This window comes from Bos javanicus, chromosome 3, assembly GCF_032452875.1.
Source record: "Bos javanicus breed banteng chromosome 3, ARS-OSU_banteng_1.0, whole genome shotgun sequence".
NCBI classification, from domain to species: Eukaryota; Metazoa; Chordata; class Mammalia; order Artiodactyla; family Bovidae; genus Bos; species Bos javanicus.
In genome coordinates this window covers 50,572,406-50,598,034 of record NC_083870.1, presented here as the reverse complement: position 1 = coordinate 50,598,034, position 25,629 = coordinate 50,572,406, and the positions used below count along the sequence as shown (strand labels likewise).

The following is a 25,629-nucleotide window of genomic DNA, read 5'->3' as shown; positions in this document are numbered from 1 at the left end:
TTTTTGGCCATGCCATGTGGCATGTGGGATCTTAGTTCCTCCAACAAGAGATCAAACTCGTGCCCTCTGGCATTGGAAACACAGAATCTTAACCATTGGGCTATCGGGAAAGTCCTGTGAGATACTTTGACTCGAATTTGTAAGCCCATAGAGAAGACTCTGAAAATATAAAAATAAAAGTTCCTGAAAGGGAGGAACTAAGATCTAGAGTATAGACAAAGGAATTCACTTTGGATAAGAGAAGAGTTGCTAACTTTAAAATAATGGGATTAAAAATAGGTTTGAATATAGAAAAAATTTTAGATATGGGTGTGAAATTGACCAAATGCCAGCCCAGTAGTCTCAGTTCAGTGTGAGAGATATGAGGAAAGGTCAGAATCAACTGAGAGGTGAGACAACGTGGTTGTCGGTGGTTGGATTTTGTTGTTAAGATTTTGTATCTTATATCAGTAGAAGTTACTGTCATTTGAAATACATTTTTAAAAATTACTTGGCCTTTGCAAAGATTACAAGATTTACTGAGTATTTTTAATATACTAGACCATGGACTGTTTCTGTAATACCTGAATTTTGAGATCTATCATACAGCCTCAGGCTACTTCCTAATCTCTCTTTTCCAGATAGGAAAAAAAATTGCCAACACATAAAAATGTTTCAAAGTTTATAAGTATTTTATGTTCTGTTTTGTTTTTCATGTAGATATCTTATATTGATGAAATTATTGTAGTCTAATCTTCATTTTTTGTTTTAAGTCTTATACTCATTTTTTTTAACAGAGAAATCTGCTTCTCTCTAATTATTCCTTATAATTAAATACAGGTTACTTTGGAACTTAAGTACACAAGTACAGAGCATTCTTTACTTTTATTAATTATCCGTTTTTTAATTTTAGAGCTGAACGACAAAGGAATGAAGCACTATATAATGCTGAAGAGCTAAGTAAAGCTTTCCAACATTATAAAGAAAAAGTGGCTGAAAAACTGGAAAAGGTAAGAGGCAATTGTGCAAATTCAGTGTTTTGTATTGTCCGTATTCTGAAAATAAAGATAGACATAGAATATCTTTATTTATAGTTAAAGCAAGGAGTAATTTTTATGATCTCACTCATAATAATTGAAATAAAGAATGTATAATGATTAGTTAATATAATATTTACAGTCTTATAATGAGCATTAACTTTCTTATCCAAAGAAGGAAAAGAATGGAGATAAGAGAACAAACAAAATATAGAGAAAGATGAGTGAATAGTTTGGAGCTATAGAAGTAAAAGCAGGAAATTTGTTCCCATTACCTCAGTGAAAATGAAGGCAGAGTAGATTATGTAGCCTTTAATTGGTCTCTCTAGGTATAACACCCTGAGAGGGGCTCCACTTCTGTCTCAGAGGAAGGTTCCTTGAACAGGTTCTACATAGTAATATAGGGTTTAATTATGTTCATTGAATATATTCAAGTAATACCACATGACAATAAACCTGTTTGGAGGGAGCCCATGTTGGACATTCAGAAAAATTCTTTATATCCTTAACTAATATTTATAAATTCTGTTCAAAGAAAGGTAGAAAGGGAAGAAATATTAACAATTAAAAGAATTAAGATTCCATTAGATTCTGAAGTTTTAAGTGTGAATTAAAACTGTTCAAAACAGTGATTTGAAAGCCTTGGAAAAGGTCCCTTTGGGAAAGAAATACCGTAGAAAGGATTTTTTTTTTTTTTGGCCACACCACATGGCTTGTGGGATCTCAGTTCCCCGACCAGAGGTTGAACCCAGGCCTCTTGGCAGAGATATCATGGACTCCTAACCACAGAACTGCCAGGGAATTTTTAATAAGGTAATCTGGAGGGGGAGGTAGAATCCTTAGTATGAAGAATATCCTCCTCGAGAGGGAGGACCAAAGAGAGGAAAATGGAAGAGATGAGTTTTTTCACATGTCTCCTCAGGATGGTTGATTTCACAACTGTTCAGCATAGCCCTAGAATCTAACAAAGGAATTGGGGCTAATCTGTCCAGTCCTCTACTCTCAATCCTCAAATCTGGCTGCTTGACTTTTTATATCTTTTAAGTTTGGGGCTGTGATTCCATTGGGAGTATTCTGTGGCTAAAATTTCAAAAATTGCTTCTCTGGAACATTTGCCTTTTGTAACTTAATGTTACTAAAGTTAGTAACATTAGCTTTTAGTAACAATGTAGCTTGCCTTGTCAAGTTGCTTTCCTTGTCCAGATAAGACCAGAACAATTCTGCTTATAGGTAATAGTGCTATTGTCCCTCTCTTGAAGTTGTTAACTATTTATGGATAGGTGTTAATATTCCCCCTCTCTGTTCTTTATTGCTAGAAGTTCACTTTCTTCCTTTCACTACAAGGCTGGGGACTTAAACTTGTGGAGTACTTACTCCATTCTCCTGTTTTTTTCTGAAATCACGCATTTGAAATGGCTAAAACTTATGACCACATTAGTATGTTGACTTAAAACAGATTATTGTTTTAGGTTCAAGCTGAAGAAGAAATATTAGAGAAAAATCTAATTAATTGTGAAAAAGAAAATAAAAGGCTACAGGAAAAGTGTGGTCTGTATAAAAATGAACTTGAAATTCTAAAAGAGAAATTAAGGTACAGTATCCTATTATAGAAAAAAGATTTTTTTGTGTGGAAGTAGAAGTAGCAGCAGAGTAAAACCTGAAACATTTGAAAATAGAATATTTTGTATTCTGTAATTATGGCTTTAAATTATCTAGAAAGATAGGCATTCATAACTAAGATTGTTTTCTACTTATAAGGTTCAGGTTATCAATGAATAAAACGTGTGTTGATGTTAACATACTTAAATAGAGTAGTATGATCAACATTTTGTCTTGCATACATATAGAAAAAATTAACAGAGACCTAATGTCTTTGGAAGGAAAGTTATGACCAACCTAGATAGCATATTAGAAAGCAGAGACATTACTTTGCCAACAAAGGTCTGTCTAGTCAAGGTTATGGTTTTTCCAGTGGTCATGTATGGATGTGAGAGTTGGACTGTGAAGAAAGCTGAGTGCTAAAGAATTGATACTTTTGAACTGTGGTGTTGGAGAAGACTCTTGAGAGTCCCATTGACTGCAAGGAGATCCAACCAGTCCATCCTAAAGGAGACCAGTCCTGGGTATTCGTTGGAAGGACTGATGCTAAAGCTGAAACTCCAATACTTTGGCGACCTCATGCGAAGAGTTGACTCATTGGAAAAGACCCTGATGCTGGGAGGGATTGGGGGCAGGAGGAGAAGGGGACGACAGAGGATGAGATGGCTGGATGGCATCACCAACCCTATGGAGATAAGTTTGAGTGAACTCCGGGAGTTGGTGGTGGACAGGGAGGCTTGGTGTGCTGATTCATGGGGTCACAAAGAGTCGGACACAACTGAGCGACTGAACTGAACTGAATGTCCTTGTAATGTGGCCACATCAGCTAGTTAGTAGAATATATATTCTTCAGATTAGGAGAAATCACCTAGTTTAACATTGTAATTTCAAGATGTAAAAAATGTGAAAAAGGGAACTGATGAAATTCAGTTACAGTTCTAAAATTAGGTTGTTCTAATGTTTGACGTGTTTATATATATTAAAAAATAATGCTGATAATAATCTTATTAATAGTTAATTAGATTTTACCTTTTAGAGTTGTGGCTAATAGTTCATGATTTTTCCTTATACTTTCTAAAACTTGATGCTGCAAAATATCGTGTTAGGACTTTAGAGTTACTCTCCTGTCGTACACTTTTTAAAAGGGAGCTGAAATGCCTCCAAAATAGTGGAGTTATTCTGTCCAATTACTGTGAAACACTGGGCAAGTTTCATTTTTCTTTGCCTCATTTTCCTTATCTTTAATCAGGGAGTAACAATAGTACCAGCCACATAAAGTTGTGAGTGCCTAACATGCAGAAGATAGGCACTCAGTAAATGTGAGTAGGTTTCAGGATTAAGCTTTAAAATATCATAAAAGTGAGATTGATTAACATGATTATTGAAAGTGAATGTTTAATTTTCATTTTTATGCTTTTTTCTTCATAGGCAGTTAAAAGAAGAAAATAATAATGGGAAAGAAAAATTAAGGATCATGGCAGTGAAAAATTCAGAAGTCATGGCACAACTAACTGAATCTAGACAAAGTATTCTGAAGCTAGAGAGTGACTTAGAGGACAAAGATGAAATACTTAGAGAAAAATTTTCTCTAATGAATGAAAACCGAGAATTAAAAGTTCGTATTGCAACACAGAACGAGAGACTGGATTTGTGTCAGCAGGAAATAGAAAGTTCGAGGGTAGAACTGAGAAGTTTGGAAAAAATTATGTCCCAGTTGCCTGTAAGTATGTGACAAGGAAAATTTTACCTAAGTGCTTTATAAGAGATCATGATTTTGTTGTTGCTTTATTACCTTCCATTGTTTTCCTTATATACCTGCTTTCAGTCATCAGTTCTTTCTATCTCATCCTTTTTTCTTTTCTGAACTTACCTTTCTACTGTTCTACCCTGTCTCAATCTCTCTTATGCCATGTATAAGAATGCCATCAAATTTTTAAAAACAGTTTTATTAAAGGAACTTTTATATACCACAATATTCACCTATTTTAAGTATACTATTCAATGATTTTAGGTAAATCTATAAGTATGGAAATAATCATCACAATCCCGTTTTCATATATTTCTATCCCCCAAAGGCCCCTTGTGCCCATTTATAATTAGTCTCAGTACTGTGATGCTGTGAAAGATTAAAGGCAGGAGGAGAAAGGGGACACAGAGGATGAGATGATTGGATGGCATCATTGACTCAATGGACAAAAGTTTGAGCAAACTCCAGGAGGTTATACCCTGGAGAAGGAAATAGCAACCCACTCCAGTATTCTTGCCTGAAAAATCCCATGGACAGAGGAGCCTGATGGACACAGTCCATGGCGTTGCACAGACATGGGGTCGGGTACAGCTTAGCATCTGAACAACAACCCATCCCCACTCCGAGGGGATCCACTCTTCTGCCTCTAGAGATTTGTCTTTTCTGGACATTTCATATAACTGAATTATACAATATGTGGTCTTTTGCATTCTTAATGTTTTTGAGGATCTTTCATTGTGATATGTATCAGTATTTCATTTCTTTCTGTTGTTTAATACTATTCCTTTGTATGGATCTGCCACATTTATTCATTCACCAATAGGAGGACGTTTGGGTTTTTTCCACTTTTGGACTGTTATAAATGATGCTGTTTTGAGCATTTGCTTACAAGTCTCCATCCACAGATTTCTCTTGAGTAGATACCTAGAAGTAGATTTGCTGAGTCATGTGGTAAATTTATGCCAAATTGTTTTCCAAAGTGGCTGCACCACTTTAATTCTCAACAGCAATATATGAGGATTTCTGTTTTTCTGCATCTTCAGTTCAGTTCAGTTCAGTCGCTCAGTCCTGTCCGACTCTTTGTGACCCCATGAATCTCAGCACACCAGGCCTCCCTGTCCATCACCAACTCCCGGAGTTCACCCAAAATCGTGCATCGAGTGGGTGATGCCATCCAGCCATCTCATCCTCTGTCGTCCCCTTCTCCTCCTGCCCCCAATCCCTCCCAGCATCAGGGTCTTTTCCAATGAGTCAACTCTTCGCATGAGGTCGCCAAAGTACTGGAGTTTCAGCTTTAGCATCAGTCCTTCCAGTGAATACCCAGGACTGATCTCCTTTAGGATGGACTGGTTGGATCTCCTTGCAGTCAATGGGACTCTCAAGAGTCTTCTCCAACACCACAGTTCAAAAGCATCAATTCTTCGGTGCTCAGCTTTCTTCATAGTCCAACTCTCACATCCATACATGACCACTGGAAAAACCATAGCCTTGACTAGACAGACCTTTGTTGGCAAAGTAATATCTCTGCTTTTGAATGTGCTATCTAGGTTGGTCATAACTTTCCTTCCAAGCAGTAAGCGTCTTTTAATTTCATGGCTGCAGTCACCATCTGCAGTGACTTTGGAGCCCCCAAAAATAAAGACTGACACTGTTTCCACTCTTTCCCCATCTATTTCCCGTGAAGTGATAGCCAACATTTATTCTTGTCTGTCTTTGATTACAGCCATATTAATGAGTATTAATTGATATCACATTGTGGTTTTAATTTTCATTTCCGTGTTGACTGTTGAACAGCTTTTCATATACCTTTTAGAATTGTTTTTATGGTAGCATGTGGCCACCTTTTCTCTGAGTTATAGATATGACCATATTTATAAATGAGGTTAGGAAGAAAAGTATACTTGTATCAGAAATTTGTTATTGATAGGTGTAAAATAAAGGTGAGATCAGAAGAAAAGGTATAGATAAATGTGTCATGGTTGGTTTTACATATGAATGGATGGTACATTTTTATCAGTTTTAAACTGTCATGGATTTAGGATGCTGAAAGATGCCTTAGTAATCATTCAATTCAATACCATCATTTTATTGGTAAAGAAATGTACCCAAGGAAATAAATAATTTATCCTGTTAGTGAGTGGCAGAATTAAAACCAGAACATAGAATTCTTGGTTTACATCCCCCTGAAATATCTACTTTCCTAGGATGCTGATTATTTGCTTAAATTTTTAATTGTACTGATTACTTGTAAAATTTCGTAATAATAAAATACAGTAGCATTCATTTTAAATTGATGCTTTCATTTGACTTAATATGAAGAATTACCTGATATGTGTTTCTGAGAGTCAAGTGGTAATACATGCTTGATATCCTATATAACATGGTTTGGAAATGTGAATTTAGAAAAATTTTTCTATTCCTAAAAAGTGTGATTTGGTTATAGTTTGAAGGTAGTAGTCATTAAGTGCTTACCTTGCCCTTTTAATAACTAATTTTTAAAATTCTCTATTCAGAACATACAGCATACATACAGAGATCAATGTAGTACATTTGCTAAATCTGGGAAATGTTTTGATATCTACTGCAGAATAAAATCTTTTAGGGAGATAAAACCTCATTATATATTTTGTTAATCCCAATTCACTTCTCTCCCCAGAGGTAGCCACTGTTCTGAAATTCACATGTATCCTTCTTGTCCATATTTTAAATATTGCCCCCTATAGATATATCCAGGAAAAAAAATAGAGTTTAGTGCATTTTTGAAAATTCTATATATGCCTCTCTTGCTTTTCATTCCATGTTATGAAATATCTCCATAATGATTTATATAATGGAGATTTAACTATTATAGTTTTCCCATTAATATTTTATAATGTGTAATAAATTTATATATTCTATTGATGACTGTTAGATTATTTCTGTGCATGAAATTTTTCAGACTTGAAGTTCTGCATAAAAAATGATTATGTCATAGGTATTATAAGTTTATATATCTTTGTTTTTAAACTTGCAGTTAAAAAGAGAAATATTTGGTTTTAAATCACCTCTTTCTAAGCACCAGATGAGCAGTTTGTCAAATAAGCAAGACAGTTACATTGGCTGCTGTGAGACAAATAAAATGGTGATTTCGGAATTGAGGTATGGTTTTCAGATCCTGAAGTTGTTGCAAATACAATGTTTTTAAAAAATTGGAATTAAGATCTTTGATTAAATTGAAAAATATGCAGAGAAAGCTAGAGAATGTTTTAACAAATATCTATATTTCCACATGAGTTTGAGCAAGCCTGGGAATTGGTGGTAGACAGGGAAGCCTGACATGCTGTAGTCCATGGGGTCGCAAAGAGTCGGACAGGACTGTTAGACTGAACTGAACTGAACTGAACTGGTATTTCCACGATGAAGGTTGATTCTTCTTAACATTTTTTGATACTTTTTTTCAAATCTGTTTCTTTAAATGAAAAGTAAAACATTACAGGATGGATAATTCCCTTAATCCTTAACACTAGACCCATTCTCCTCCTAATTATCTGCTATCATGAGTTGGGTATCTACTCTTCAGTTCATTTGTGCATGTTTACACTCATATGCATAAATATGCTGTTTTTATATTGTTTGTAATTTTGCTTTTTCACTTAGCATCATTTTAAAATTCTTCCATGTTGAGGTAGGTAGGTGGAATGATTGTTCAATGGATGGATTAGTATTGTTAGTCTAGTTTTAATAGAAGTGTAAGAGTCTATCTTATAACTTCATCACAATTTATCTGTTCCTTTATTTATATAGTTACCTTACAGTAAGTCTCCTACATACAGTCAAGTTCCATTCCAAGAGTGTGTTCTTAAGTCCAACAAAGTTAACCTAGGTACCCAACTAATACAATCTGTTATATAATATATATATTTTATATATATATAAACTATAATAGGTTTATAATACTTTTCACACAAATAATACATAAAAAAACAAACACAAAAAAGAAAAAAATTTAATCTTACAGTACAGTAACTTGAAAAGTACAGTAGCACAGTACAATAGTTGGCATACAGAGGTCGGTATCAAGTGAACAGGCAAGATGAGTCACTAACTGAAGGAGGGAGAGGTAGGAGATGGTAGAGTTGAAAGATCATCAGCAATAGAAGATGGAAGGCAAGCTGCAATTTCACTCACGTCTGACATTGATGGCACAGGTTCTTGTTCCTTGCTGGATTCAGTTCTACCTCTTGAAAAAAATGTTTCAGTGATATCTGGGTAGTAACTCTTTTTTTCTCATCATAAATGACACAGTAGCACTGGATTGCATTCTGAACAGCTGCTGCCATCTTCATGTACTGTTCTACATTTGGGTCCTGTGCCTTAAAAACTAACAGTGCCTCCCCAAATAAAATTCCCTTGCCATTTCCTGCATCGTGAATCTCTTTAGTTCTTCAGTTACTTCTTCTTCCCCTTGTATCTTGTTGTACTTTCTCTGAGCCTCCAATTCCATCAGGTCTTCAGTGAAGTTGTCCTCTTGTAGATATAGCTGTAGGTTCTTGCTGAGGTCATTAAGTTGCTGAAGACCTCTTTGGACTCCTCATCCACCTTCTCAAATCCACAAAAATTGTGAACAAACTGTGGGCAAAGGTTCTTCCAACCCCCATTCATAATAACAGCCATTAAGTCACACCAAGCAAAGTCATTGTTTTTTATGGCCTATCCAATGACTCCCAGTGTTAGTCACTCAATCGTGTTCAATTCTTTGCAGCCCCATGAACTATAGCCCGCCAGGCTCCTCTGTCCATGGAATTCTCCAAACAAGAATACTGAAGTGGGTACCCATTCCCTTCTCCAGGGGATCGTCCCAACCCAGGGATCAAACCCAGGTCTCCCATAGTGCAGGCAGATTCTCTACTATCTGAGCCTCCAGGGAAACCCTTATGACCTATAGTCACTGTTTTTTATGTTACAGTCCTTCCAAAATTGGAGCAAGGTTGTTCCTGATTTGTCATTCACCTTTACTGTTTGATGAAAAAAGTCTGACATAAATAATATTTCTTGAAAGTCTCTATAACTCCCTGGTCCTTAGGTTGGATGAGCAACATAGTGTTTGTTGGCAGATGCACTACTTTGATGTTAGGATGATAGCTGCCCATGAATGGGGAATGGCCTGGAGCATTGTTAAGCAGCAAAAGAATATTGAATGGACATCCTTCTCCAAGCAAAACCATCCTGGAAAACAGTGTGTATAACCCAGGCTTTAGGGTTAGTCTTCCACAGAACAGGAAGAGAACCCTTGGCTATGTTTTTAAGGGCTCTTGAGTTCTATGAATAATGAACTGAGAGACTTCAGCTTCATATCGCTAAAAGTGTTACCCCTAAATAATAGTTATCCTATCCTTTGCTGCTTTTATAGTTTGCCATCAACATTTCCTCCTCACTGACGTAACTTCGGTTTGGCATTCTCTTCCAGTACAGTCTTGTCTCATCCACATTAAAAACCATCTTGGGTAAATACATGCCTTCATCAATAATTTCTCAGAAGCATTTCAGGAAATTCCTGGGTAGCTACCATATCTGCATTCACTGCCTCACCACTTACTTTTACCTTGTGAAAATTGGCTCTAGCCTTGAATTGGTGAAGCCAGCCATGACTGGCTTTTAAAGATGTGCCCAATAGTGGCTCAGATGGTAAAGCGTCTGCCTACAATGTGGGAAACCTGGGTTTGATCCCTGGGTCAGAAAGATCCTCTGGAGAAGGAAATGGCAACCCACTCCAGTACTCTTGCCTGGAAAATCTCATGGATGGAGGAGCCTGGTAGGCTACAGCCCATGGGGTAGCAAGAGTCAGACACAACTTAGTGACTTCACTTTCACTTTTTTTGCTGTGTTAAAGTCTTTATAAAGGCTTTTAGCTTTTTCTTGAATCAGCATTAAACTGAGCAGGCCTTGACACTGATGCTTATCTTGGCCTCCACACACCAAGAAGTCTTTCTATCTCTTCCATCACTTTTCCATGCTTCTTTCACATTATTGTCGACATCATCAGCACAGTGGACTTCCGTTCCATAACTGTCCATTTTCTTTGGAATTGTGCCAGTGGTTGAGCGATTCATGTTACAAGAACTAGCGATGTCTCCCATCTTTTTGACTCCACTTTAAATTATTTTCACTTTTGTTTCCAACATCATCACTTGGAGCTTCTTAACACCGATATCACCACTGCTTTTACACTTGTTTCTGGACATCCTGAGCTTGAAATAAAGATAATGTACTACCATACTCTATTCAGTACTATACAGTAAAGGATACAAAAGCACAACCCCTTGTAAGAGGATGCACACACACGACAGTGCACTAGACATGTCAACTAACTTGTGATTGGACATGAGAATGCACATTCGCATCTTTGTAAGTTGGCAACTTGAGGGAGACTTACTGTATGTATAGTTTTCGTCTGTTAAAAATAATGCTGTGAGGTATATATACATGTTTCCTGTATAATATGTGAGAGTTTCCCTAGCAGATGTTTCTAAAAGTAGAATTGCTGGGTTGTAGGATGGGTACTTGCCGGGAGAATCCCAGGGATGGCGGAGCCTGGTGGGCTGCTGTCTATGGGGTTGCACAGAGTCGGACACAACTGAAGCGACTTAGCAGCAGCAGCAGCAGCAGGGTGGGTACTATCCAGTTTCTGAAGTAACTGAACCTGTTTACAATGTATTCAGTGGTTTGTAAGATTTTCTGTATCCTGGCCAATAGTTGACTAATATCAGAGTTTTAATTAAAATTTTTTTAATTTGAAAGGGAAAAATGGGATGTGATATTTTTACAGAATTTTTCTAATGCTTTTTGGTTCATTTTCTTTTGTGCCAGGATTAAACTTGCAATAAAAGAGGCAGAAATTCAGAAGCTTCAGGCAAACCTGACTGCAAATCAGTTATCTCACAATCTTACTGCTTGTAATGACTACCAAGAAGGTCGCAAATTAAACAGTTTAGAAATAGAACCTGTAAAACTAGGTAATCAAGTAGGTATGTTCAATTCTTTTAATAAATTGTAATTAGAGTTCTTTATGATGGTTTTTTTTTAATGGCTGGATCACAGTGTCATGTGTACTTTTTGTTGTTTTTGCATGTGGGGTCTGTTGGTTTCTATTATCAAACATACCTGATAATCTGTTAGTACTACTTAGTGTTGATAAGACAGTAAAAAATTGTTTCAAAATTATTAAATGTTGCATCATTCTTTAAAAATACACTTTTTTAAAGTAAGATTTCCTTACATTTTATGATGCATCCATCTAAAATATGAAATTCAGTACATTTTGTCAAAGGTTTGTTTTTTCATATGTATATACCCTTGTTACCATCACACAGTTAAGACATACAGTAGTCCCTGCCTATCCTTCCAGGATATGTTCTAAGACCTCCAGTGAATGCCTGAAACTACAGATGGTACTGACCCCTATATACTACGAAGTTTTTTCCTGTACATACAAATGATAAAGTTTAGTTTGTCAATTAGGTACAGTAAGAGGTTAACAACAATAACTAAAATAGAATAATTATAACAGTGTACTATAATAAAAGTTATAGGAATGTGGTCTCTCTGTCTTTCCCTCTATTGTACACTTTTTTTTTTTTTTTTCTTTTTTATTTTATTTTTAAACTTTACAATATTGTATTAGTTTTGCCAAATATCGAAATGAATCCACCACAGGTATACCTGTGTTCCCCATCCTGAACCCTCCTCCCTCCTATTATACACTTTTAAATGGCTTTTTCATCTTCACACGTTGTGGCTGTAACTTTTGCAGTTTGACCTATGATAGCAAAATTAGCACAAATTTCTTTTTCACAATTTCGTGGACAGAAGATTCTTACTATAGATCTTAGCACCCTCAGCATATAACTTTTTTCTTTCCTTATTAAATCTAGAACTTTCACCTTTTCACTGAAGCATATTACAGCTTCTTTTTGGAATATTTGGATTTCTAGCATTACTACTCTTGCACTTCAGGACCATTATTAAGTAAAATAAGTATTACTTGAACATATGCGCCATGATACTGCAACAGTTGATTTGATAACCTAGTTGACCACTAAGTGTCTAAAAGGCACAATACCAGGATAAAGGGATTATTATATACGTCTTTGGCAATTTGGAGCTGGATGACAAGGGACAGTGTAAGACGTTATCACACCTCTCAGAATACCACACAGTTTAAAACTTAGGAATTGTTTATTTCTGGAATTTTCCATGTATTATAGCCAAGCCTTACTTAACAGCAGGTAACTGAAACCTCAGAATGTGAAACTGAGGATAAAAGAGGACTGCTGTATAATATTTCCTTCAGGTTCCATATATTCCTTCCCAGTTACTTTGGGCTTAATATTCTCTTCTTTTCAAAATTTTCTTAAAGTGAAAGCTTAGATTATTGACTTTAAATTTTCCTTTTCAAAAGTATTTAAGGGTATAATCTTACTTTTAGGCACTACTTCAGCTGTATCTTCAGCTAATTAAAATTAGCTGTATAACTTACTTTTAGGTAATGTTTACATTTTATTCAGTTTACATTTTATTCATGTCTTATAATATCTTACATTTTATTATGTCTTATAATATCTTCTATGTGTGTTTATTTCCAAATATTTAGTCATTTTCCAGATATCTCTGTTATTAGTGGTGGACATTAGGTTGTTTTCATTAAACAAATGAATTCATGAAAGAACCTGATTTAAATTTTTTAAATGTTTTTTGAAGCTCAGTTTATTGGCCAGCATATGATCTCTCTTGATGAATATTCCTGATTCACTTGAAAAAATTCTGTATTCTGTAATTATTGGGTGAAATTTTTTTTGCAGTTCTTTTGAGATATAGTTGACATATAGCACTGTGTATAGCTGCTGCTGCTACTGCTGCTAAGTCACTTCAGTCATGTCCGACTATGTGCGACCCCATAGATGGAAGCCCACCAGTCTCCCCCGTCCCTGGGATTCTCCAGGCAAGAACGCTGGAGTAGGTTGGCATTTCCTTCTCCAATGCATGAAAGTGAAAAGTGAAAGTGAAGTCGTTCAGTCGTGTCCAACTCTTAGCGACCCCATGGACTGCAGCCTACCAGGCTCCTCCATCCATGGGATTTTTTTTCCAGGCAAGACTACCGGAATGGGGTGCCATTGCCTTCTCCTACTGTGTATAGCATAATGACTTAATTTACATATATTATGAAATGATCACAGTAAATTGGTTAACATACATCATCTTGTAAATATACCAAAAAATAAAAAGGAGAATGTCTTAAGATCTACTCTGTTAACAACTTTCTAATATACAACAGTATAACCTATTGTCATTGTATTGTACATTAGGACCAGCTTTTATTTTTAACATACTTGGTTCTTAACCAGTAATTAACATGAAGAAACCCCTGTATAGAAGAAAACTTGAAGTATTTGTAATACCATTAAGTATCCTATATACAGACCTCCAAGCTGCAAACTTTGAAAGATGCGAGCATGCATTCACATGTCCAACCACATAAATTAGTTCACATGTCTGGCATACATTGTCACATGTGTGCATCCTCTACAAGTGGCTGTGCTTTTGTGTCCTTTACATTGTAGAGTACAGTATCTTTCTTTCAAGCCCAAGATGTCCAGTTCAGTACAGTTCAGTTCAGTCGCTCAGTCATGTCCGACTCTCTGCTACCCCATGAATTGCAGCACGCCAGGGCTCCCTGTCCATCACCAACTCCCGGAGTTCACTCAGACTCACGTCCATTGAGTCAGTGATGCCATCCAACCATCTCAAACTCTGTCGTCCCCTTCTCCTCCTGCCCCCAATCCCTCCCAGCATCAGTCTTTTCCAATGAGCCAACTCTTCACATGAGGTGGCCAAAGTACTGGAGTTTCAGCTTCAGCATCATTCCTTCCAAAGAACACCCAGACTGATCTTTAGAATGGATTGGTTGGATCTCCTTGCAGTCCAAGGGACTCTCAAGAGTCTTCTCCAACACCACAGTTCAAAAGCATCAATTCTTCGGTGCTCAGCTTTCTTCACAGTCCAACTCTCACATCCATACATGACCACTGGAAAAATCATAGCCTTGACTAGACGGACCTTTGTTGGCAAAGTAATGTCTCTGCTTTCTAATATGCTATCTAGGTTGGTCATAACTTTCCTTCCAAGCAGTAAGCATCTTTTAATTTCATGGCTGTGATCACCATCTGCAGTGATTTTGGAGCCCCAAAAATAAAGTCTGACACTGTTTCCCCATCTATTTTCCATGAAATGATGGGACCAGATGCCATGATCTTAGTTTTCTGAGTGTCCAGAAGCAAGCATAAAAGCAGTGGTGATGTAGCTGGTACTGCTAACAGGTACCAGCTGTTATACTGTACCACTGTACTTTCCAAAGTACTGTACTGTGTTTTAAAATGTTTATTTACCTTTTTTTTTTTAAGTATTTGTGTGAAAAATAGCTGATCACAGCTGCCTTTGTTGGACTTATGGATGTGCTCTCAGAATGGAACTCATTTATATATAGGGGACTTACTGTAATAGCAGATCAGTTGAATTCCTTATATGTGAATATATAGATTATTAAGTAGTCTTTTTAAGACTCTCTTCATTTTATTTATTTATTTGTTGCTTTTAAAAATTTGAACATTGGCCCTTTCTTCTTTCTTCCTTCCTTTTTTTTTTTCTATCTTTATTGTAAATACAGTAAATGTAATTGACCTACAACATTATGTTAGTTCAAGCTGTAAAACATAATGATTGGACATTACAAAATCACCATGGTAAGTCTAGTTACCATTTGATGCCATACAATGTTACTAGGATATTATTGACTGTATTGTCCATACTGTACCTTTTATCTCCATGATTCATTTGTTTTGTAACCGAGTTTGTGCCTCTTAGTCTCTCTTACCTATTTCACTTATCTTCTTCCCCTTCCCCCTTCCCAACTGCAACCACCAGGTGGTTCTCTGTATGTATGAGTCTGTTTCTGTTTTGTTATGTTTGTTCATTTGTTTTGTTTTTTAGATTCCATATGTAAATTTTATATGAATGAAATAATACAATATTTGTTTTTCCTCTGTCTAGCTTATTTTACTTATCATAATACCCTCTATATCAATCCATGCTGTTGCAAATAATCAGGATTTCACTCTGTTTAATGACTAATATTCTATTTTATAAATACATTCTGTATATACACCTTCTTGATCCATTTACCAATTGATGGACACTTAGGTTGCTACTATATCTGGGCTGTTGTAAAATAGGCTGCAATGAATATAGGAGTACAGATATATTTTCTAACTAGTATTTTATTTTCTTCAGAAGCATACCCAAAAGTGTAATTACCGGGTCGTATGGTGGTTTTAAAGATTAAAAAAGGTACCCCCATACTGTTTTCAACAGTGTCGGCCAATTTATACTCTCTCTAGTAGTGCACTAAAAGTGCATTTCTCTCCACATTCTTGTTGTTCCACATTCAGTTGTTATTTGTTGTGTTTTTGATAATACCCATTCTGATAGGTTTGAGGTAGTTCATTGTGGTTTTGATTGTGTTTCCCTGATGATAAGTATTGTTGAGCATCTTTTCATGTACCTGTTGGCATCTGTATGTGTTCTTTGGAAAAATGTCTATTCATGTCCTCTGCCTGTATTTAAAATCAGGTTGTTTTAGTGATACTGAGCTGTGTGAGTTCTTTGTATATTTTGGATTATTAACCCCTTATCAAATTATATCATTTGCAAATATCTCCTCCTATTCAGTAGGATGTCTCATTTTGTTGATAATTTCATTCATTGTGCAAAAGCATTTTAGTTTGATGTAGTCCTACTTGTTTATTATTGCTCTTGTTTTCCTTGCCTGAGGAGACTAGACCCCAAAAATATTGCTAAGACTAATGTCAGAAAGCTTACTGCCTGTGTTTTCTTCTAGAAATACTATGATTTCAGATCTTATCTTTGTCTTTACTCCATTGTGAGTTTATTGTTGTATGTGGTTTAAGAAAGTAGCCCATTTAGATTCTTTTGCATATCTCTGTCCATTTATTAGAGGGGCTGTCTTTTTCCCATTGTATATTCTCTCTTCTTTGCCATAGATTAATTGAACATAAAGTGTGAATTTATTTCTGGGCTATCTACTTTGTTCCATTGAACTGTGTGTCTAGTTTTGTGCCAGTGCCATACCATTTTGATTACTATAGATCTGTAGAATAGTTTAAAATCATAGAGCATGATACTCTGAGCTTTGTTCTTCTTTCTTTAGACTGTTTTGGCTGTTTGGGATTTTTTGTGTTTCCATACAGATTTTCTTTCAGATAATATCCAGAAGTGGAATTGCTAGATCTTATGGTAGTTCTGTTTTTAATTTTTTGAGGAACTGCCATACTGTTCTTCATAGTTACTGTGCCAATTTACATTCCCACCAGCAGTATACAGGGTTCATTTTTCTCAACATCCTCACCAATAGTTGTTATATCTCATCTTTTTTATACAGCCTTTCTAACAGCTGTCAAATGATAGCTCACTGTGAGGTTTTTTTGTAATTTTTTAATTTAATTTAATCTTTTTCCCATTCTTATTCAAATTATCTATTTAGGATATTACAGAATATTGAGTAGAATTCCTTGTGCTATATAGTAGGTCCTTGTTGGCTATCTTTTTTTTTTTTAATTGAAACATAATAGTTAATTTACAATGTATCAATCTCTGCTGTAGGCAAAGTGACTCAGTTATACACAAATATACATTCTTTTTTATATTCTTTTTCATTATGGTTTATCACAAGATAAACTATACTGAATATAGTTTCCTGTACTATTCAAATTAGAATCTTTTTGTTATGTTATTGTAGTTTTGATTTCGATTTTCGTGATGCTTAGTGTTGTTTGTACCTATTGGCCATTGGTGTCTTCTCTGGAAAAATGTCTGTTCAGATTCTCTGCCTTTATTTTTGGTGTTGAGTTGTGATTTTTTAAATATGTTCAGACTATTAACCTCTTATCAGATAAATGATTTGAAAATATTTTCTCCCATTCCATAAGTTGACTTTTCATTTTGTTGATGGTTTCCTTTGCTATATAGGAACTTTTTAGTTTGATATAGTCCTGCTTATTTGGTTTTGCTTTTGATGTAAAATGCAAAAAAAAAGAAAAATCACCAAAAGACAGTCACTGCTGAGACTGATGTCTAATAGCTGACAGTCTATGTTGTTGTTTTTTTTCTAGGAATTTTATACTTCATGTCTTATGTTCACGGTTCATGTCTTTAATCCATTTTTAGGTTAATTTTTGTGTATGGTGTAAGATAGTTGTCGAGTTTCATTCTTGTTGCTGTCCAGTTTTCCTGACACTGTTTATTGAAGAGACTATCCTTTCTCTGTGAAGTATTCTTCACTCCTTTGTTGTAAATGAATTGACCATTATTTATGATCTTTCTGTTTTTGTCCCATTGATCTATGTGTCTGTTTTTATGCCAGTGTTATACTTTTTTGATTCCTATAGCTTTGTCACATAGTTTGAAACCAGCTAGTATAATGCCTTCAGTTTTGTTCTTTCTCTTTTGTAGTTCCATATAAATTTTAGGCTTGTTTATTCAATTTCTGTGAAAAATACCTTTGGAATTTTTATAGGGGTTGAATTGAATCAGTAGATCACTTATAAATATTTTCACAATGTTAATTCTTCTAATCCATGAGGATGAAATGTCTTCATTTATTTGTCTTCAGTTTCTTTCATCAGTGTCTTATAGTTTTCAGTATACAGATCTTTTACCTATTTGGTTATATTTATTCCTAACTATTTAATTCTTTTTGACTCAATTGTAAATGGGATTATTCTCTAATTTCTCTTTCTGGTTGTTGTTCACTTGCTCAGTCATGTCCAACTCTGTGACCCAGTGGACTGCAGCACACCAGACTGTCCTTCGCTATCTCCTGGGGTTTACTGAAATTCGTGTCATATTGAGTCAATGATGCCATCCAATCATCTTATCCTCCATCTTCCCCTTCTCCTCCTGCCCTCAGTTTTTCCCAGCATCAGAGTCTTTTCCAATAAGTCAGCTCTTCACATCAGGTGGCCAAAGTATTGAAGCTTGAGCATCAGTCCTTCCAGTTAATATTCAGGGTTGATTTTCTCCAGGATTGACTGGTTTGATCTCCTTGCAGTCCAAGAGACTCTCAAGAGTCTTCTCCAGCACCGCAAAGCATCAATTCTGTGGTGCTCAGCCTTCAAATAGAAGGGGAAAAGGTGGAAGTAGTGACAGATTTCCTCTTTTTGGGCTCCAAAGTCACTGTGGGTGGTGACTGCAGCCGTGAAATCAGAAGGTGATTGCCTCTTTGCTGGAAAGCAATGACAAACCTAGACAGAGCAGAGACTTGACTCTGCTGACAAAGGTCTGTGTAGTCAAGGCTATGGTCTTCCCAGTGGTCACATATGGTCATGAGAGCTGGACCATAAAGAAGGTAGAATGCCAAAGAATTGATGCCTTTGAACTGTGCTGGAGAAGACTCCTGATGAAAGTCCCTTGGACAGCAAGGAGATCAAACCAGTCAATTTTAAGGGAAATCAACCCTGAATATTCACTGAAAGGACTGATGCTGAAGCTGAAACTCCAATACTTTGGCCACCTGATGTGAAGAACCAACTGATTGGAAAAGACCCTGATGCTGGGAAAGATTGAAGGCAGCAGGAGGAAAGGGCGTCAGAGGATGAGATGGCTGGAAGGAATCACTGATGCAATGAACATGAACTTGGGCAAACTCTGGGAGATGATGAGGGATAGGGAGGCCTGGCGTATTGTAGTCCATGGGGTTGTGAAGAGTCGGTCACGACTGGGTGACTGAACAATAACAACAACAGCCTTTATGGTCCATCTCACATCTGTACATGACTACTGTGAAAACCATAGCTTTGACTATATGGACCTTTGTTGGCAAAGTGATGTCTCTGCCTTTTAATACGCTGTCTAGGTTTGCCATAGCTTTTCTTCCAAGGAGCAAGCGTCTTTTGATTTCATGTCTGCAGTCACTATCTGCAGTGATTTTGGAGACCAAGAAAATAAAGTCTATCACTGTTTCCATTGTTTCCCCATCTATTTGCCATGAAGTGATGGGACTGGTTGAAGTAGTTCGAGTGTGTTGAAGAGAAGAGAAATTACTTTGCCAACAAAGGTTCGTCTAGTCAAAGCTATGGTTTTTCCAGTAGTCATGTTTGGATGTGAGAGTTGGACTATAATGAAAGCTGAGCATTGAAGAATTGATGCTGTTGAACTGTGGTGTTGGAGAAGACTCTTGAGAGTCCCTTGGACTTCAAGATCAAACCAGTCAATTCTAAAGGAAATCAGTCCTGAATATTCATTGGAAAGACTGATGCTGAAGCTGAAACTCCAATACTTGGGCCACCTGATGTGAAGAACTGACTCATTAGAAAAGACCCTGATGCTGGGAAAGATTGAAGGCAGGAGGAGAAGGGGATAACAGAGGATGAGATGGTTGGATGGCATCACCGACTTGATGGATGTGAGTTTGAGCAAGCTTCAGGAGTTGGTGATGGACAGGGAAGCCTGGCTTGCTGCAGTCCATGGGGTTGCAAAGAGTCGGACATGACTGAGTGAACTGAATGGACCGGATGCCATGATCTTCATTTTTTGAATGTTGAGTTTTAAGCCAGCTTTTTCACTCTCCTTTATCACCTTCAATAGGCTCCTTAGTTCCTCTTCACTTTCTGCCATTAGAGAATGGTATCATCGCATATCTGAGGTTATTGATATTTCTCCTGGCAACCTTGATTCCAGCCTGAGCTTCATCCAGCCCGGCTTTTGCATCATGTACTCTGCATATAAGTTAAATAAGCAGAGTGACAACATAGAGCCTTGATGTATAGTTTGTTATAGTTCATAGTTTATTCAGAATTAAGATTTTTCCGCTTGAAGTAAAATATAGAAACTTTGTAAGACTATAGGTCTCTTTACCATTCCTATTTTATGTTGTAATTATCCAATGTATTATAGCAACATATGTTGAAAACCTCACTAGGCAATACTATTTTTTCTTTCCTCTGTTCATAATTCAATAGTTATCACTCTGGCTTTTTGTTGATTAGTGTTTGCCTGGGAAGACTTCTTCCATCCTTAAAAGGATGTATCTTTGTATATGAGTGTGTTTCTGATAAAATACATATGATTGATTCTTACTTTTGTAACTAGTCATTCTTTCACCCTTTTTGGAATGTGTTGGTTACTTATATTTGATGTTATCATTGATCTTTTTGGGTTTAAATCTACCATCTTGTTATTTGTTTGTTTTTTATTCTGTTGGGTTTTGTTCATTTTTCTTGCCTTCTTTTGAATGAATTTTAGTACTTCATTTTTTTAATGCATTCTATTAAGTAATTAATTATACCTCTTTTTTTTTTTTAGTGGTTGCCCTAGGGGTTAACATATGTATCTTTAACCTGTCATATGCCACCTTCAAATACAATGGACTGCTAGCAGAAATGATGGTAGAGAAGATTAGATATCTTAAGTGATTAGAAGGAATATAGTCGAGAATGATGGAATCAGCAGAGGGAATTCTAATTAGAGGTTGTGATAATATATGTTATATATTCTCTAATATCAAAGAAGAAGAGAGTCAATAATAGATTGTTTAGAAAGTGAATTATTAGGGATATAGAGAATTGATGGGAAATGGTATTTACGCAACCCTTGAAGGCATAGTTTCTCTACTTGTTTACACATCTGTGTATTCTCATGCAGTCATCTACATTGTGCATCTACTTTAAAGCACCCCTGAAAGCTTGTTTACCTTTCAGTCGGCAATAGTGTATAACTTTATAATGGAGAAAAGGTGTATGCCAACAACTACCTCTGATAACCCTCAGTAGTTTTAAAGAGCATTACTGAATTCTTATCATTTGGCTAGGGAATATGAAGACTTCAGTGTTGGCGTTTTCAGTTTGCATCTGTATACAGTATATCAAAATGATCAAGTTAGCCAAATAAATTTATGATAAATTTTGGTTTAAGGAGATAAGACAATGTTTTTATGTTTTGTTTTGTTTTCAAATAATGATTTATATTCAAACAGTGGGGTTTTTAAAGATGGAGAAGGGCTCTTTGTGGTACAAAAAGATAGTCCTTATGTTATGAAGTGATAATCTAGAAAAGTGAATTGAGTCAGAACTTATTCCTACTTTATATATTTAATAATAGAAAGTACCTTGCTTACCATGTTTCTTAATTATATTTTCTTTAATTTATGTTTCATCCACTTTAGTATTCTTTAGATCAGAAAGTAAATATGATTAAATCTTTCAACACTGAAATGAGATTTTATTCTTTAAGTTTTACAGAGAACAGTTTTCCTTTTATGTTTATTAACAGAAAGTTTAAAAGATCAAAATCAGCATACTATGAACAAGCAATATGAAAGAGAAAGGCAAAGACTTGCTTCTGGAATAGAAGAATTACGTGATAAGTTGATGCAAATAGAAGCTGAGAATTCTGATCTGAAGGTTAACATGGCTCACAGAACTAGTCAGTTTCAACTCATTCAAGAGGAGCTGCTAGAGAAAGCTTCAAACTCTAGCAAACTTGAAAGTGAAGTAAGCTTAAATTAGCTATATGTACTAAATTTTGAGAGAAGAAAAAAATGTTGTATGGTTTTGTAAAAATTGTTTGTTAAAGATGAGATTTATACACTTAAAAAAATGGTATCCTATAAGTTATAACTTCTTTTAAAATTATATTTGGAAACTTTTGGGTTTTAATATATGTTAAAAGTAGGAAAACAGTGGCTAAATTTGGTGAGGCTTAAACTGTACTCCTTTCTATTATTTCTTTCAAGTATAAGTTAATATGGCTAATACATATTTACAAGTAAAAAATTTGGATTATGTAATTGGAAAAAAACAGGTAGTAATAGAGGATTTCGTATTTGAGCAAATAGTAGAACCACCTGGAAAGCTTGTTAAACATGCAGGTTTTGGGTCCTATTCCAGTGATTCTGATTCAGTAGGTATGGAGTAATGCTAAGGAATCTGCATTTTTAAACAGCTGCATGTAAATTTGATGCAGGTATCTTTGGATTATATCCTGAAAAGGGGATACTGTATGTTTTAGGAATATCTGATCTTCATTTCCACTGAGGACAGAACAAGAATGCCTTAATAGGTAATTGTGTACTAGGACCACACGTGTATATGCTATAGTCACCCTTCAAATCACAGGTTGCCGGTCTTTGAGGGCACTTTTTAAATGTCTGATTTCCCTTCTTAAAGTCTATAGCCAAGACTAGGGATAAGACCTGTGGGATAGGAACTTATGTTAATTACAGAAAAGAGAGTCAGTTGATAATTACAGCCATCATCTTACTTGGAAAAGTGTCAGGTACTAAGCTTAATAACTTTTTAAATTAAAATATTAGCACAGTCTTGTTTAAAATACAGAAAGGGACAAAAAAGAAAATAAAACATTGGTAATTCTACCAGTAGAAATACTGCTGTTAACATTTTATTGTACTAATTTCAGTCTTTAACAGCTACTTTTACAAAATGGGTTGGGTGTGGTCCTGTTTGAACATAGGCATGTGAATTAATGGAATAGGATGTGTCATATTCTGCTCTTCCCCTCACTGTTTTTCTTCTGAATTGTCATTCATATTTTAAAAATAATTTTAAATTTATTTCAATGTGTTTTCAGATGACAAAGAAATGTTCTCAACTTTTAACTTTAGAGAAACAGCTAGAAGAAAAAATAGTTGCTTATTCCTCCATTGCTGCAAAAAATGCAGAACTGGAACAGGAACTTATGGTACAAATTACCTTTTTTTGCTACAAATTTACTGTGTCTTTAAGGAACTTAATTTGTAACAACATGTTTGTTTTAGTATAATTATTCTAAAATATAGCATGTAGGAAAGTATAAATTTTATCAGATTCTTTCAGTTTTTAGTTCTGTATTTTTAAGTTAATATGGAAAGTTCTTATCTAAAGTTGCTTTTTTTTTTTTCAGTAGCAACATTTTTACTGAAGTACAGTTGATTTACAATGCTGTGTTTGTTTCAGGTGTACAGCAAAGTGATTCAGCTTTATATATATATATATATATAGTTATATAGTTATATATATATAGTTATACATACATATTATTTTTCAGATTATTTTCCATTATAGATTATTACAAGGCTTTGAATATAATTGCTTGTGCTATACAGTAAGCCCTTGCTGTTAATTTATTTTATATAGAGTGGTATGTCTCTTAATTTTTTTATTTTTTATTTTATTATTATTTTTTTTTAATTTTATTTTATTTTTAAACTTTACATAATTGTATTAGTTTTGCCAAATATCAAAATGAGTCCATCACGGGTATACATGTGCTCCCCATCCTGAACCCTCCTCCCTCCTCCCTCCCCATACCATCCCTCTGGGTCATCCCAGTGCACTAGCCCCAAGCATCCAGTATCGTGCATTGAACCTGGACTGGCATCTCATTTCATACATGATGTTTTACATGTTTCAATGCCATTCTTCCAAATCTTCCCACCCTCTCCCTCTCCCACAGAGTCCATAAGACTGTTCCATACATCAGCGTCTCTTTTGCTGTCTCGTACACAGGGTTATTGTTATCATCTGTCTAAATTCCATATATATGCGTTAGTATACTGTATTGGTGTTTTTCTTTCTGGCTTACTTCACTCTGTATAATAGGCTCCAGTTTCATCCACCTCATTAGAACTGATTCAAATGAATTCTTTTTAATGGCTGAGTAATACTCCATTGTGTATATGTACCACAGCTTTCTTATCCATTCATCTGCTGATGGACATCTAGGTTGCTTCCATGTCCTGACTATTATAAACAGTGCTGCGATGAACAATGGGGTACACGTGTCTCTTTCCCTTCTGGTTTCCTCAGTGTGTATGCCCAGCAGTGGGATTGCTGGATCATAAGGCAGTTCTATTTCCAGTTTTTTAAGGAATCTCCACACTGTTCTCCATAGTGGCTGTACTAGTTTGCATTCCCACCAACAGTGTAAGAGGGTTCCCTTTCCTCCACACCCTCTCCAACATTTATTATTTGTAGACTTTTGGATCGCAGCCATTCTGACTGGTGTGAAATGGTACCTCATAGTGGTCTTGATTTGCATTTCTCTGATAATGAGTGATGTTGAGCATCTTTTCATGTGTTTGTTAGCCATCTGTATGTCTTCTTTGGAGAAATGTCTATTTAGTTCTTTGGCCAAAATTCTAGCAATCAGAATCCAACAACACATTAAAAAGATCATACACCATGACCAAGTGGGCTTTATCCCAGGGATGCAAGCATTCTTCAATATCTGCAAATCAATCAATGTAATACACCACATTAACAAATTGAAAAATAAAAACCATATGATTATCTCAATAGATGCAGAGAAAGCCTTTGACAAAATTCAACACCCATTTATGATAAAAACTCTCCAGAAAGCAGGAATAGAAGGAACATACCTCAACACAATAAAAGCTATGTATGACAAACCCACAGCAAACATTATCCTCAATGGTGAAAAATTGAAAGCATTTCCTCTAAAGTCAGGAACAAGACAAGGGTGCCCACTTTCACCATTACTATTCAACATAGTTTTGGAAGTTTTGGCCACAGCAATCAGAGCAGAAAAAGAAATAAAAGGAATCCAAATTGGAAAAGAAGAAGTAAAACTCTCACTGTTTGCAGATGACATGATCCTCTACATAGAAAACCCTAAAGATTCCACCAGAAAATTACTAGAACTAATCAATGACTATAGTAAAGTTGCAAGATATAAAATCAACACACAGAAATCCCTTGCATTCCTATACACTAATAATGAGAAAACAGAAAGAGAAATTAAGGAAACAATTCCATTCACCATTGCAACGGAAAGAATAAAATACTTAGGAATATATCTACCTAAAGAAAACTAAAGACCTATATATAGAAAACTATTAAACACTGGTGAAAGAAATCAAAGAGGACACTAATAGATGGAGAAATATACCATGTTCATGGATTGGAAGAATCAATATAGTGAAAATGAGTATACTACCCAAAGCAATTTATAGATTCAATGCAATCCCTATCAAGCTACCAACAGTATTCTTCACAGAGCTAGAACAAATAATTTCACAATTTGTATGGAAATACAAAAAACCTCGAATAGCCAAAGCGATCTTGAGAAAGAAGAATGGAACAGGAGGAATCAACCTACCTGACTTCAGGCTCTACTACAAAGCCACAGTTATCAAGACAGTAT

At 35.6% G+C, this 25,629-nt stretch overlaps 1 protein-coding gene across 8 annotated transcripts in view; it reads left to right on the top strand.

Moving 5' to 3' along the window:
- The window catches only part of CCDC18 (coiled-coil domain containing 18), a 181,683-nt gene that overhangs the window by 30,732 nt on the left and 125,322 nt on the right, over positions 1 to 25,629 (top strand). For all 8 annotated transcript variants that reach the window (XR_009735354.1, XM_061411170.1, XM_061411166.1 and 5 more), the window contains 7 exons: positions 893 to 989; positions 2,486 to 2,607; positions 4,044 to 4,335; positions 7,376 to 7,500; positions 11,209 to 11,366; positions 21,739 to 21,959; positions 23,056 to 23,166. Coding sequence is in view for 7 of the 8 variants with exons in the window: in XM_061411170.1 (XP_061267154.1) it covers positions 893 to 989; positions 2,486 to 2,607; positions 4,044 to 4,335; positions 7,376 to 7,500; positions 11,209 to 11,366; positions 21,739 to 21,959; positions 23,056 to 23,166 (1,126 nt within the window). In the remaining variant the exon portion in view is untranslated. The remainder of the gene's footprint in view (positions 1 to 892; positions 990 to 2,485; positions 2,608 to 4,043; positions 4,336 to 7,375; positions 7,501 to 11,208; positions 11,367 to 21,738; positions 21,960 to 23,055; positions 23,167 to 25,629) is intronic.